This window comes from Vespa mandarinia, chromosome 15 (assembly GCF_050613455.1).
Source record: "Vespa mandarinia isolate Hongniang chromosome 15, ASM5061345v1, whole genome shotgun sequence".
NCBI classification, from domain to species: domain Eukaryota; kingdom Metazoa; phylum Arthropoda; class Insecta; order Hymenoptera; family Vespidae; genus Vespa; species Vespa mandarinia.
The window spans coordinates 1,282,501-1,295,000 of NC_140824.1; the positions used below are offsets into that span (position 1 = coordinate 1,282,501).

At 36.9% G+C, this 12,500-nt stretch overlaps 1 protein-coding gene and 1 long non-coding RNA gene across 7 annotated transcripts in view; one reads left to right on the forward strand and one right to left on the reverse strand.

Annotated features, from left to right (window-relative positions):
- The window catches only part of LOC118444642 (uncharacterized), a 232,385-nt gene extending 225,499 nt beyond the window's left edge, over window positions 1-6,886 (reverse strand). The window contains exon 1 of the long non-coding RNA XR_014983012.1: window positions 6,736-6,886. This is a non-coding gene — a long non-coding RNA (uncharacterized LOC118444642). The remainder of the gene's footprint in view (window positions 1-6,735) is intronic.
- LOC118444639 (uncharacterized) overlaps window positions 1-12,500 on the forward strand; it is a 29,469-nt gene that overhangs the window by 16,515 nt on the left and 454 nt on the right. For 3 of the 6 annotated variants that reach the window (XM_035873104.2, XM_035873100.2, XM_035873099.2), the window contains exons 2-3: window positions 6,813-6,890; window positions 9,890-12,500. The exon at window positions 9,890-12,500 is cut by the window's right edge and continues 454 nt beyond it. In XM_035873104.2, the coding sequence (XP_035728997.2) occupies window positions 6,813-6,890; window positions 9,890-11,281 (1,470 nt within the window). In that variant the 3' untranslated portion in view covers window positions 11,282-12,500. Of the gene's footprint in view, window positions 1-3,120; window positions 3,533-6,524; window positions 6,705-6,812; window positions 6,891-9,889 lie in introns of those variants that run through there. The other 3 variants (XM_085661546.1, XM_085661545.1, XM_085661544.1) reach the window with 3 other exon arrangements.

Sequence of the window (12,500 nt, forward strand, 5' to 3'; positions counted from 1 at the left end):
AGAGAGTTCAACTCGCCGCGATCGCGGAGCAATTAGTTAATTCTGCTAGACATCGAGTAGATTCGTATCTATCGATGATCTTAATGATATCGAAAGCGTATGATATTCTCACCGTTCTTAGTAGAAGCAAAAGCTTATTACGACGGGAAACGGACGATGAGAAAATATTTATATATTCTCCATCCCTCCCACCCTCCTCCCTCTCTCTCTCCCCCCTTCCTCTCTCTCACTCTCCCTTCCTCTGTCTCTCTTTCTCTTTCTCTTTCTCTCTCTCTCTCTCTCTCTCTCTCTCTCTCTCTCTCTCTCTCTTTCGTACTCTAATAAAATATACATTCTTACATGTATATAAAATGTATATACATGTATATACATTATTATTTAATTTATTGTATAAAAACGTAAACATTGGATAAAAACGTAAGTTCGAAGATTAATTTTCGGGAACAACGTAATAATAATAATAACAATAACTATAACAACAACAAAAATAATATTAATAATAGTAATGACGATGATAATAATAATGATGATGATAATAATAATAATAATAATAACCGCTACGTTAACGATATAGAATAAATACTATATGTAATCGTACGTAGATATATATATATATATATATATATATATATATATATATATATAAAAGACACGTGAAAATAGATTTTTCCTTGGCGTTTCTAGTCGAGCATATCGGATCATCGAGAATACATAGAGATAAGGTAGGGTAATAATACGATCGACGAGGCGGCAAGAATAGAATATCGTATAACTGCATCGTTTGCGGTGCGAAGGCCGCGCGCGGCACCACGCGTTGCGGAACGCTCGTTTCGTTCTTTCGTTTTACGAAAGACCGGAAGTCGCTCTCCGCGAACTGGATCGCGCGCCGTTTTGCGAAGATGAGAGATTATGATATATGTACATATATATTTATATTGTATATATATATATATATATTTATACGCACTCACGCACACATACACACATATATATACATATGCGAGTAACATGAGCTAGTAATTATTAATTTGAATATTGAATTAAACATTTTGTTTCCTTTTCTTCCTTTTCTTTTCTTTTCTTTTCTTTTCTTTTCTTTTTTTCTTTACTTTTCATCGTTCGACACGAAATATAATAACGATCGATGAGTTTTATTTTTGTTACAAAAAAAGAAAAAGAAATGAGGGAAAAAAAAAAAAAAAAAAAAAAACGCAACGGCAATGGAAAATTTATTTCGAAATATAGAAAATCTTAATATCGGATTAGAATCAGTTTATTCTCGTGACGATTTATTCGCATCAAAGGATTTAAGACGTAAGTACTTAGTTATGTTGGCCGTCGGCAAGGTTTAAATGCTCTCGGGAAACAGGCGTAACATACAACACACTCTGCTTCAACGGCACTTTCATTCTTTATCATTATACGATTGTCCCTGATAATTAAAGTTTTTCTTGACGGACCGAACATATGTGTGTGTGAAAAGAAGTGGTGGATGAGGATAAGAGTGGGTGGGGGACGAAGGAAAGGAAATAAAAAGGTAAAAAAAGAAAAAGAAAAGAGGGGAAAAAATGGAAAGAAAAAAGAAAACGAAAGAAGAAAAAGAAGAAGAAAAAAAATGACCTGCCGGGTTAGACAAGGGCCTAAAAAAAGAAGATGTATAGGAGGTTATTTTTTTCTCACGTCTTATTTTTTTTTTACTACGACCGAGTAAATAGAAAAAAAGAGAGGTCGTCGTCGGCGGTTATTTTTCGTCGATAATAAAAAGTCGAATGCCCTTCGTATGGATTACGCAAAAAGTTCATTCGGAACCATCTCTTTCTCTCTTTCTCTCTCTCTCTCTCTCTCTCTCTCTTTTTTACGGTACTTTTTTCTTTTTTCTCCATTGATCCCGTAACAATGCGTACGCATGTTTTCACGAGTATCTATCTTCTTTCGTCTACTTTTTTCTTTTTTTCATATTCCTTTTTTACCCTCGCCGTTAGAAAAAGAGTGAGAGAGAGAGAGAGAGAGAGAGAGAAAGAGAAAGAGAAAAAACGGCGAAGGTAAAGGTTCGCGTCACCGTCAGCCGAAAAAGATGTTGCAAGTTCGTCACCCTCTGTCGTAAAAAATGAAGAGAAAGAAAAAGAGAGAGAGAGAGAGAGAGAGAGAGAGAAGGTAAAAAAAAGGAAAAAAGAAGTGATTCAACGGTAACCAATTTAAGGATAATCTTTCGAAAAAAAAAAAGAACTTCAAGGCCTTGGTCATTTCGTGATTTTCCTTACCTTTTCCAAAAATAATAATAAGGTACATATTTTTTAATGCGCGTACTAAAATGTCCGACAGAATCGACGCTCGTAAACATTAAATATTAGGTAAAAAAAAAAAAGCTGTCTTCAAACGTAACGTTTTTTTTTCCATTTTTTCTTTTCTTTTCTTTCCCCCTCCCCCCTCCCCCATTCTCATTCCCGTTTTCTCTCTTTCTCTCTCTCTCTCTCTCTCTCTCCCCCCCCTCTTACTCTTACTCTCTTTCTCTCTTTCTCTGTCCATCTTGTCTCTTTCTATCTTTTCTGCGTAAGTTACGACCTTTAATCGCCGCGATTAAAGTGCGCCTCTCATTACGTCTCCTTCGGCTCGACTCAAAGTTATTTTAAGAAACGACACGACGAGCAAGGAATCCTTCATCCGGAATTGTTGTGCAATACTCATCGAGTTTACTATCTTAGACGAAGACGCGGACGATGAGTACGACGACGAAGACGACAATGATCAGATGATTTCTTGCTTTTAATGCATCGGATTCGCGGAAAAGGAATAAAAGATCATTTTGGGTCGCGTCCGAGTGTAAAGTCGATCGAATCCGGATCTCTTGGATTATTATCGAGAATGAAGAAGAAAAAGAAGAAGGAGAAGAAGAAGAAAAAGAAGAAGAAGGCTTCGAGGGACGTTGAACCTGAGAGGCTCTTGGCGTTGCGAGATCGTCAATCAACGCGATTCTTTCCGTCGACGTGAAGAAACAGAAAGAGAGAGAAAGAGAGAGAGAGAGAGAGAGAGAGAGAATGAGATGGATAGATAGAAAGAGAGAGAAGAAGCGAGGGTGTTGGGGGCTGTTTTATCGAGAAGGTCAACGCGAGAAAGGAGGACGAGAGGCATATCTTCGATATGATTCCCTTTGAACGTTGGAAAATAAGCTGCCGTGATCGTTAGCATCCAGTTGCTGATCGAGAGAGAGAGAAAGAGAGAGAGAGAGAGAGAGAGAGAGAGAGAAAAAGAGAGAGAGATGACTGCAAGCCGACAGCCAGAAGTCGCTACGATTCTCACGGCTCTCTCTTAAGCGAGGATCGCGCAACGACGACGTCGATGATCCTCGGTGATCTTGACGATGATCGCCGGTGTCGGCGTCGTCGCGATCCATTCTCGACGATAATCGAGAACGCTTATTACCAAGAGAACGCGCGCGCGCGTTTAACGAAGGCCGAGACCAAGCAGCGAATCGATCCTTCGGCCGATTTCAAACGCTTTGACGTACTTTCGAATTAACGTAATAAGAAGAACGGTATGCTTACTTAGAAAGAGAGAGAAAGAGAGAGAGAGAGAGAGAGAGAGAGAGAGAGAGAAAGAGATTATAAAAATAGTGTTGAGAACATTTCTATCATTTATCGTTCTCTGTTTTGTATATTTAAATGTTTATTCACTTACTACCACTTTTATCTCTCGTCTTTCTTTATCTTTTTCTTTCTTTTTCTTTTCTTCCTAATCTGTTTTGTTCTTTTGATTTTTTTGATTTTTTTTCTGTATCATTTTTTGTTTTGTTTTGCTTTTTGTTTCTTTCTTTTTTTAAAACCAAATAGGATTTCAATTTTAATATAATTATTTATTTAAAAGTATTGATCGTAAGTCTAATCAAAAGTGCAACGATGTGTTATAGAGAGGGAAAGAGAGAGAGAGAAAGAGAGAGAGAGGAAGAGAGATTGAGATCGAGATCGAAAAGTTTTCAATCGAAATCGAGCGAATCGAGAGAACGATTTCGAGGAAGGCGAGACGATCGAACCGCAGCGATTACCACATCCATCTGTTTTTCGCGATGTGAACTCGAAAACGTTCACAAGTCCGTGACAGTGTTCCGTTACGAAAATCTCAGTAAATGAGAGGGTGGAAGAGAGAGAGAGAGAGAGAGAGAGAGAGAGAGAGAGAGAGAGAGAGAGAGAGAGAGAGAGAGAACAATACGAGAACATAGAACGTATGTACGTAGACAATATACGTACGTAAAGAGAATGATCGATCGATCGATCGATCGATCGAACAGATCTATTGTCGATGATTTCAAAGTATACTGAGTAGGAGAATAATAGAAATTGTATGAAAGTCGTTCGTTCATTGATCTGTCCTCGTTGTACTAGTCGTTGTCGTAGTTATAGTAATATAGTGCTTCGTGTTTGAAGGCGGAAAAATAAAAAAGAAAAAGGAAAAGAAAAGAGAAGAAAAGGAAAAAAAGAAAAAAAAAGCAAAAAAAGAAAATAATCGAAGGCGGAATTAAAATTATACGCGTAGGAACGTCGTTTCTGGTACGAAACTATGCTCGGCTATGTTCGGCTCAGAGCTCGAACGAGAAGTGTCAACGACTGTGGGGTGTAGGTCAGGAGAGAGAGACTCCGTTGATCAAACATTCGATGTCTCTTCCATTAGCTAAGATTTACTTTCCCATTTAGCGACAGTCCGTCATGTATGAAAGTCGTCGAAAGAGAGCCTACGAGGGAACGTAACGTACTCTGGCACGTACGTGCGTATCTCTACCTATACGCGTACATGCATATATGTATGTATGTATATATGTGTATATGTGTATGTGTATGTATATGTGTATGTGTATGTATATGTGTATGTGTATGTGTATGTGTATGTGTATGTGTATGTGTATGTGTATGTGTGTGTGTGTGTGTGCGAATGTTGGTGTATATACGTACATAGACGAGATACGTATACTTCGGGCCAAACACGTATGTGGGTCATCACTATTGTCCCATATTTCTTAACAATCTTAACTTTTGACATTCGCCCGTTGAACGAACGACGAATAGGGATCAAAAGAAGACCATTTACAAAGAGAGACAGAGAAATAATAGAATTTTAAATTTTTCAAATGAAAAGATACATCAGTACCACCGATAACTTAAATAACGTGGAAAATAACGGAAGTAAGAAAAAGAATGATAGAAAAAGAGAGAAGGAAGGAAGGAAGGAAAGAAAGAAAAGATAGATAGATAATTGAACGATTAATAATAAGATATGGTGAGATACGATACGTTTTAATAATAACTTTGTTAATTGGATGTGAAATATGATAAACGATATTCCTCGAAAAAAAGAAAAAAAAACAAAAGAAAAAAGAAAATAAAGAAAAATAAATAATCTGATACCTGTCAGGCAAAAAATAATTTATAACGTTGATTATAAATTTTCTATAGATATGTTAAAATTCTAATCATGCAATACAATGTTAAATTCTAAATCAAGGTAAAATCGTCGATGTGTGAAAAGGAGGAGGATCGAGAGTAGATTGCGTTGCATTTTCCGGATGGACGATCGAAAGAAGGCGAAAAAAGGATCTCGGTGTAAACGTAGAAAGGACATTGAGAGAGATAGAGAAAGAAAGAAAGAGAGAGAGAGAGAGAGAGAGAAAAGAAAAGGAAAAAGAAAAGACAGGGCAAAAAAAGGAAGGAAAAAGAGGAGAAAGAAAGAAAGAAAGAAAGAAAAAAAAAGCAACCGTGCACAAGAGTTTTCCGCTCGTTGAACGTAACACGCACCGCTTTGCCACGATTCAGCGATTCGCGCGCGCCAAGCGCAAAGAGCTCCGACTATTGCACAATCGCGAGACTCTTCTATTTCCCAATCGTGTGCGCGATCATGGTGTCTATTCGGTTTGTAATAGCGACCGATAAAATTCGTCACTTTCAAAGTTTATCAAAATAATAATAATAATAATAATAATAATAATGATAATAATAGTAATAATAATAACAATAATTAATCGATCTCCATTCGTCGAGTGACTCATTTAAAGAAATCGATTAAACGAAGAAATATTTTTCTTCTTTTTCTTTTCTTTTTCTTTTCTTTTTTTTCCTTCTTTTTTCTTTCTTTTTTCTTTCTCTTTTTCTTTTTTTGAAGTTAGAAAAATTTTTAATATCGCTATTCATCTTAATGAAATAATTAATTAGACAATCCCATGATAAACATCAGTTCATATTGATAATATTGGCAAATATTTCCGAAAAAAAGAAAGAAAAAAAAAAAGAAAAAAAAAATTAGAATTAACCTTGACGATTATTGCGAAAAAAGAAAAGAGAAAAAATACGAGATAGGAGACAAAAAAGAGAGAGAGAGAGAGAGAGAGGGAGAATAAATAAATGGAAAAAAAAAAGAAAACAAAAACAAAAAGATTAGAAAGTCTTAGAACGATATATCGTAGCTCCGGCACTCTCGATGGATTTAACTCGAAAGGAATCACGCTCTTCCGAGCGTCCCATCGTTGTTTGAATAAAGTGAAAAAATAAACACTTTAGTTTCTACAAATAAGTCGCATAAAAGCGTACATCGTACACCACCTCTTTCATAATTCTCCGATGTATTTGTACATTTATATTCAATCGTTTATATTTTCGTGCGCGTCTTCGCGTGCGTCTCTCTCCGTGCGTTTATGTACATATATATGCGAGCAATGTGTTTACGTATGTGTATTCTATATGTGTTTGTATATACCTGGGTGTATGAACTCGGGATCATGAACTCGAACGAAATGGCAAATGATGATAAAAGTCCTTCTTCTTTTGTTACAGATGAATCAGCAATGCAAGGTGTGCGGCGAACCCGCGGCTGGCTTCCACTTTGGCGCGTTCACCTGCGAGGGCTGCAAGGTGAGTTTCTTCTCACGAGATCAACAAAAAAAGAAAAAATAATAACAATAATAATAATAAAAATAAAAAAATAAAAATTACAGAAGAGTAGAAAGAGACAGAAAGTGAAAAAGATAGAAAATGAAAGAGGCGAAGACAGAGAGAGAGAGAGAGAGAGAGGAGATTAGCTCGTACAAATTCGCATTGAGTTTTCCTCGCTCGTTCCTAATTCCTCCCACCATTCTAAACCAGCAGCAGTTACTCGCAAACGACGTCGTCGTTCTTTCCCGTGATTTCGCAAAACACCAGCAGTACGACGGCGATCGCTTTCACGACCCGTTCCGTGGCCGAGGTTAAAAGCGTTTGGCCAAGCATGCGTGTCAACCGTGTGGCAGCGGGGGCCACCTGCCCAATCGATTAGAACTGATTAGAAACCTATCGAGAAACTCAATCGTCAAATCAATTTTCTCCAATCGTTCATTATCCTACGATCGGTCTGAACCGATCGAAATTGATTTCTCTTCGACTTAATTTAATCAACTTTTATTTTCATTCAATATACATATATTCGTCTTATATATCTAATTTTATTTACTTATTCATCATTCGTTTATCTTTATTCTTACCTCCTTTATTTTTCTTTTCTTTTATCTATTTATCTTTTGTATTTCACTTTCTTCATTCGCATTTGACGAAACTCAAATAATAAATATATCTGTCTATCGATTGATTTATTTATTTATTTACTTATTTCTTTATTTATTGATTTTTTTTAACTTCTTCACGTGTTTAAATCGCAATGAATTTAATTTCGTTAGAAAGGCGAATCATCGGTGTCTGACTTGACTGTAATCTTTCTTTGCTAATCTCTAAAGCGGGGCACGGATCGCGAGTTCTAACTCGAGCGTAAAGCGCGCGATCCTACGTGCAATGGAGGGAGAAAGACAGAATGAGATAGAGAAAGAGAGAGAAAGAGAGAGAGAGAGAGAGAGAGAGAGAGATAGAGAGGGGGTGGGAGAGGAGAAGGGAGAACTGACATGCTACGGTGGGCCTGAAAACGAAAATAACGAAACGAAACAATGTCGAGCTGACGTAACCGTGAACTAGGGCGGAAACAATTGTGGCGGACAAGTGCGAAGCGCCGGAAGCATCGCCTCGAGAGACTCGAACGAAATCGAGAAACGGGTGCACGTGCGCTCGCATCTCTCAGGGCCGTGTTCTCTCATCGTCGATTTTATTTTATTTTATTTTTACTTTTTTTCCTTTTCTTTTCTTTTCTTTTCTTTTCGCTTCGTTTCCTTTCGTTTCGTTTTCATCATTTTCTTTTTATTTTTCTTTCTCCTTTTTTTTTTCGTTTTTTTCTTTTCACCTCGAATCGATCACATTATAACGAGTATCACGAGTCCGATTTCTACACGTCCAATTTTCATAATTTCATCTTGATCAGAGAAAAACACGGGGAAATATCATTGTCATATACATATATATATTCTTTAAAAATAGTATTTACTATATAGCAAAGAAGATGCTACTCGTAGAATTTTAAAAAAGTTTACAAAGAAGAAATTTGCACGGAAAAAAAAAAAAGAAGAAATATCCTATTAAACGATAAAATTTAGTAATAGCTTTAATATTTAATTTAACATTCTTTAAACAATATTAACTATCGCGAAGAAGATGAAGCTCGTTAATTCAAGAAAAAAAAAGAAAATCTACGGAAATGAAATTTGCACGAAAAAGGAAAAAAAGGAGTATTCTATTAAACAATAAAGATAAGAATAACCTGTTATTGTATACCATTGCGATGAGAGACCCCTAATCTATTAATGCACAAAGTTGTACGTACGTATAAACGTGTTAATCAAAAATATGAGTTAAGGAAAAGAAAAAAAAAAAAGAAAAGGAAAAGGAAAGAAAAGAATCGTTATCATCGTATCAAGTAAAGTCGCGCAACTTTAAAGGAGGACCAGCGTTTGCATAATCCTCCGAGGTGCACTGTGTTCTAGCGAGGTTGATGGAAGAGAGCACGTAATAACGGTAGCATTTTCTCGATTGTGTCATCGCTCCTGAAACGTCGTACTTACACCCCTCTTCAAAGCCCTTCTAAGCATTTACACGAACGTATAATACATTACTACTACTTACTACTACTATTACTACTACTACTATTACTATTACTATTACTACTACTAAAAAAAGAGATAGAGAGAAACGACAAGTTAAGAGGACAAGTGGAACGCGAAGCCGGCCTGCCGCCGTCGTGGGTCTCGGCGAAGCGCGCATCGGGATCACTGGGCCGCAGGAAGAGCTCGTTTTCAGGACAAACGAACCAGAAACAATTAATAACATACCGTGTCTATGTATATATATATATATATATATATATATATATATTATATACACATATATATTGTATATACGTGTGTTGTATATGTAAAGAAAAAGCGAAAGTGGACAACGTTGCCTTTTTCTAAACACCAACGAGATCTCACCGTTGTGAATCGATTTAATCAACTCGTTTACACTTTGTTAGATAAAATAAGAATACGTACGTGTTAGCTTTGTAATAATTAAAATACAATAACAATAACAAGCAACAAATCTCTAATCATGATACTGCGAAGGAACAATGTATTAAAGTAATGAATACATTGAAAAGAATTGGACAAATTGTAATAGTAATCTCTTGGTAATAAAGTCACGAAGAATGAAATAGAAAAAGAAAGAAGAAAAATTATTCTTAGAAATGTGCGCGCAAGAGAGAGAGAGAGAGAGAGAGAGAGAGAAACGGTGTCGGAATCGCGGGCAATTGCGGCATTTGGTTAATTAACCCCGTCTCACTTTTCTTTCTCCTACGAGCGATCTCCCTCTCCCTCTCTTTCTCTCTCCCCCTCTCCTATCATGAATTGATGAGATAACGAGTACACCGCGATTATGCGTGGATGTAGTTCATTCTCCATTACTACGATCATTTTATTAACGATATAATTTATCTTTTATCTTTCTGTTTCTGTTTGCAGTCCTTCTTTGGAAGATCTTACAACAATCTAAACAGTATATCCGAATGCAAGAACGGCGGTGAATGCGTGATAAACAAGAAGAATCGTACTGCCTGTAAAGCCTGCCGTTTAAGAAAGTGCCTTCTCGTTGGAATGTCGAAATCTAGCTCGCGTTATGGGCGCAGATCTAATTGGTTCAAGATCCATTGTCTTCTTCAGGAACAACAACAACAACAACAGCAGCAACAGCAACAGCAACAACAACAACAACAGCAACAACAACAACAACAGCAACAGCAGCAGCAGCAACAACAGCAACAACAACAACAGCAACAACAACAGCATCATTATTCTCAAGCATTGACAGCAAATCCTCAACTATCTCAACAACAACGAAAAGCAATGAGTCCACCGATCGGTTTACATCCGAGTCAAAGGAAGGAGGATACATTGTTGCTTGGATTGGACGATTATAAGAATTCAACGTCTCCTAGTATAAGTTCTCCGGAATCTCATAACAGCGACAGTTCGGTTGAAATATCGGAAAGAAGGGCAGCGTTTGTTGGACATCCAGGCTTTCGACCGCTACATTCTCATTTGCCACACTCGGTAGCCGAACTCTCGGCATTGGGTAAAGAGATGATGACGTTACCTCTTGGTTTTCATCTCGGTGGAATGTCCTTGATTCAACCGGCATTCTTACCACCCCCAAGTCTTACAATGTTCTCGCCTTATCATCTATACGCGACTCCACACGGCGGTTCTCACCCTTTGGTACCGTCTTGTCACTCACCTAGCGTACATAGAAGTTCCCCAGTTATCGATGATGCATCCTCGACGATATCGACGTCACCGACAACGACGACGACGACGACAACGACGACGTTGACCGTTGTTCCAACGACGACGAGCATCGAGACAACAACGAATACGATTATCAACATCGATGACAAAGACTCCTGTCCAAATAGTAATAATAATAATAATAATAACAATAACAACAACAACAACAATAATAATAATAATAATATTAATAACAACAACAATGACAAATACGTTCACAATCAGAACGTTAGATCGACGATAGAGAACACTACGTCGACCGAAAATTATAGCAAAAGATTTTATTTAGACGCGGTACTAAAGAGACAACGATTAACAAGAGGTGGATCTTCACCGAGATCTTTAAAAACTTCATCCGATAGAGAATCTTTGAGCTCGACTCCCGAACTCGACATTGATTGTCTACCACCACAAGACAATCCCATAGATCTTTCAATGAAATCAACGACCGCCAGCGTAGTTGATCCTACTCAGGAAGACGAGCTCGACATGGAGGAAGAAGACAGCGACAGGGACAGCCCACCCTTGAAGAAGAGGCCTGCACCTATCGATCTCACTACGAGGTCTTAAGCCCTTCTTTTTCTTTTCTTCTCTCTCTCTCTCTCTCTCTTTTCTCTCTTTCTTTCTCTCTCTTTTTCTCTCTCTCTCAACCATAACCACAACCCCAAGCCCAACCCCTCCCAGGATATGGAATTTATGATTCCACGATGACTCGTAAGAATACTTTTCTTTGAGGAAAGAAAACAAGCGATCCTTTCGTATTCTAAAAGTGCGTTTACTACGAAAAATTTTACTTCTTTTCTCTCTCTTTTTTTCTTTTTTTCTCTCTTTCACTCTCTCTCTTTCTTTCTTTCTTTCTTTCTTTCTTTCTTTCTTTCTTTCTTTCTGTCTTTCTGTCTTTCTCTTACTCTTTCTTTCTTTTCTTTCTCTATCTCTTTCTAGTCTACCGAAAATCGTTCCTATACCGTGAGAAAGGTCAGGGTGCTATTATACGCGATCTACGTTAGATATGTGTGAGATAATAGGAAGGTGCCTAAGCAAAACGGTGAAATCGAAAATTGCTATAGGCGCACGATGGACTTTGACAACGATTCTCTACGAAGATAACCCTTTTTGTTATATTTAATTTTATTCACAATTTCCATTGGTATTACTAAACAGACTTTGCGTATTTATGCGAGCTCGTATGTGTGTGTATGTATATATATGTGTATGTGAGAGAGAGAGAGAGAGAGAGAGAGATGGAGAGTGAGGGAGTTAGAAAAGAGATAGGGAAAGAGAAAGAGTGAGAGAGAGAGAGAGAAAGAGAGAGAAGAAAATAAAAGAACGAATTTTATTATTCAATTAAGAAAATTGCATTTAATACAATATATTACATTTAAGCATATGAAAAATTTGTTTCAACTGAATTAAATAAACGATCAAAAGGATTTAAATAAGACAATAATTCGATCGATCAATCAAGAGAAAGAGAGAGAGAGAGAGAGAGAGAGAGAGAGAGAGTGGAGAGAAAAGAAAGAAACGAATGAAATCCACTATTCAATCGACAAAATTGTATTTATTATAATGCATTACATCTAAACATCGGAAAATTTTGTTTCAAAAACGATTCGATTACGAAATCGATTACATGATCGAAAGGATTACAAACAAACAAAAAATAAATAAATAAATAAATAAATAAATAAATAAATAAATAAATAAATAAATAAAGAAGAACAAGGAAACAAATAAACAAACAAATAAAAAAGTGATTTGATCGTTCAATCGTTCGATCGTTCGATCGAGA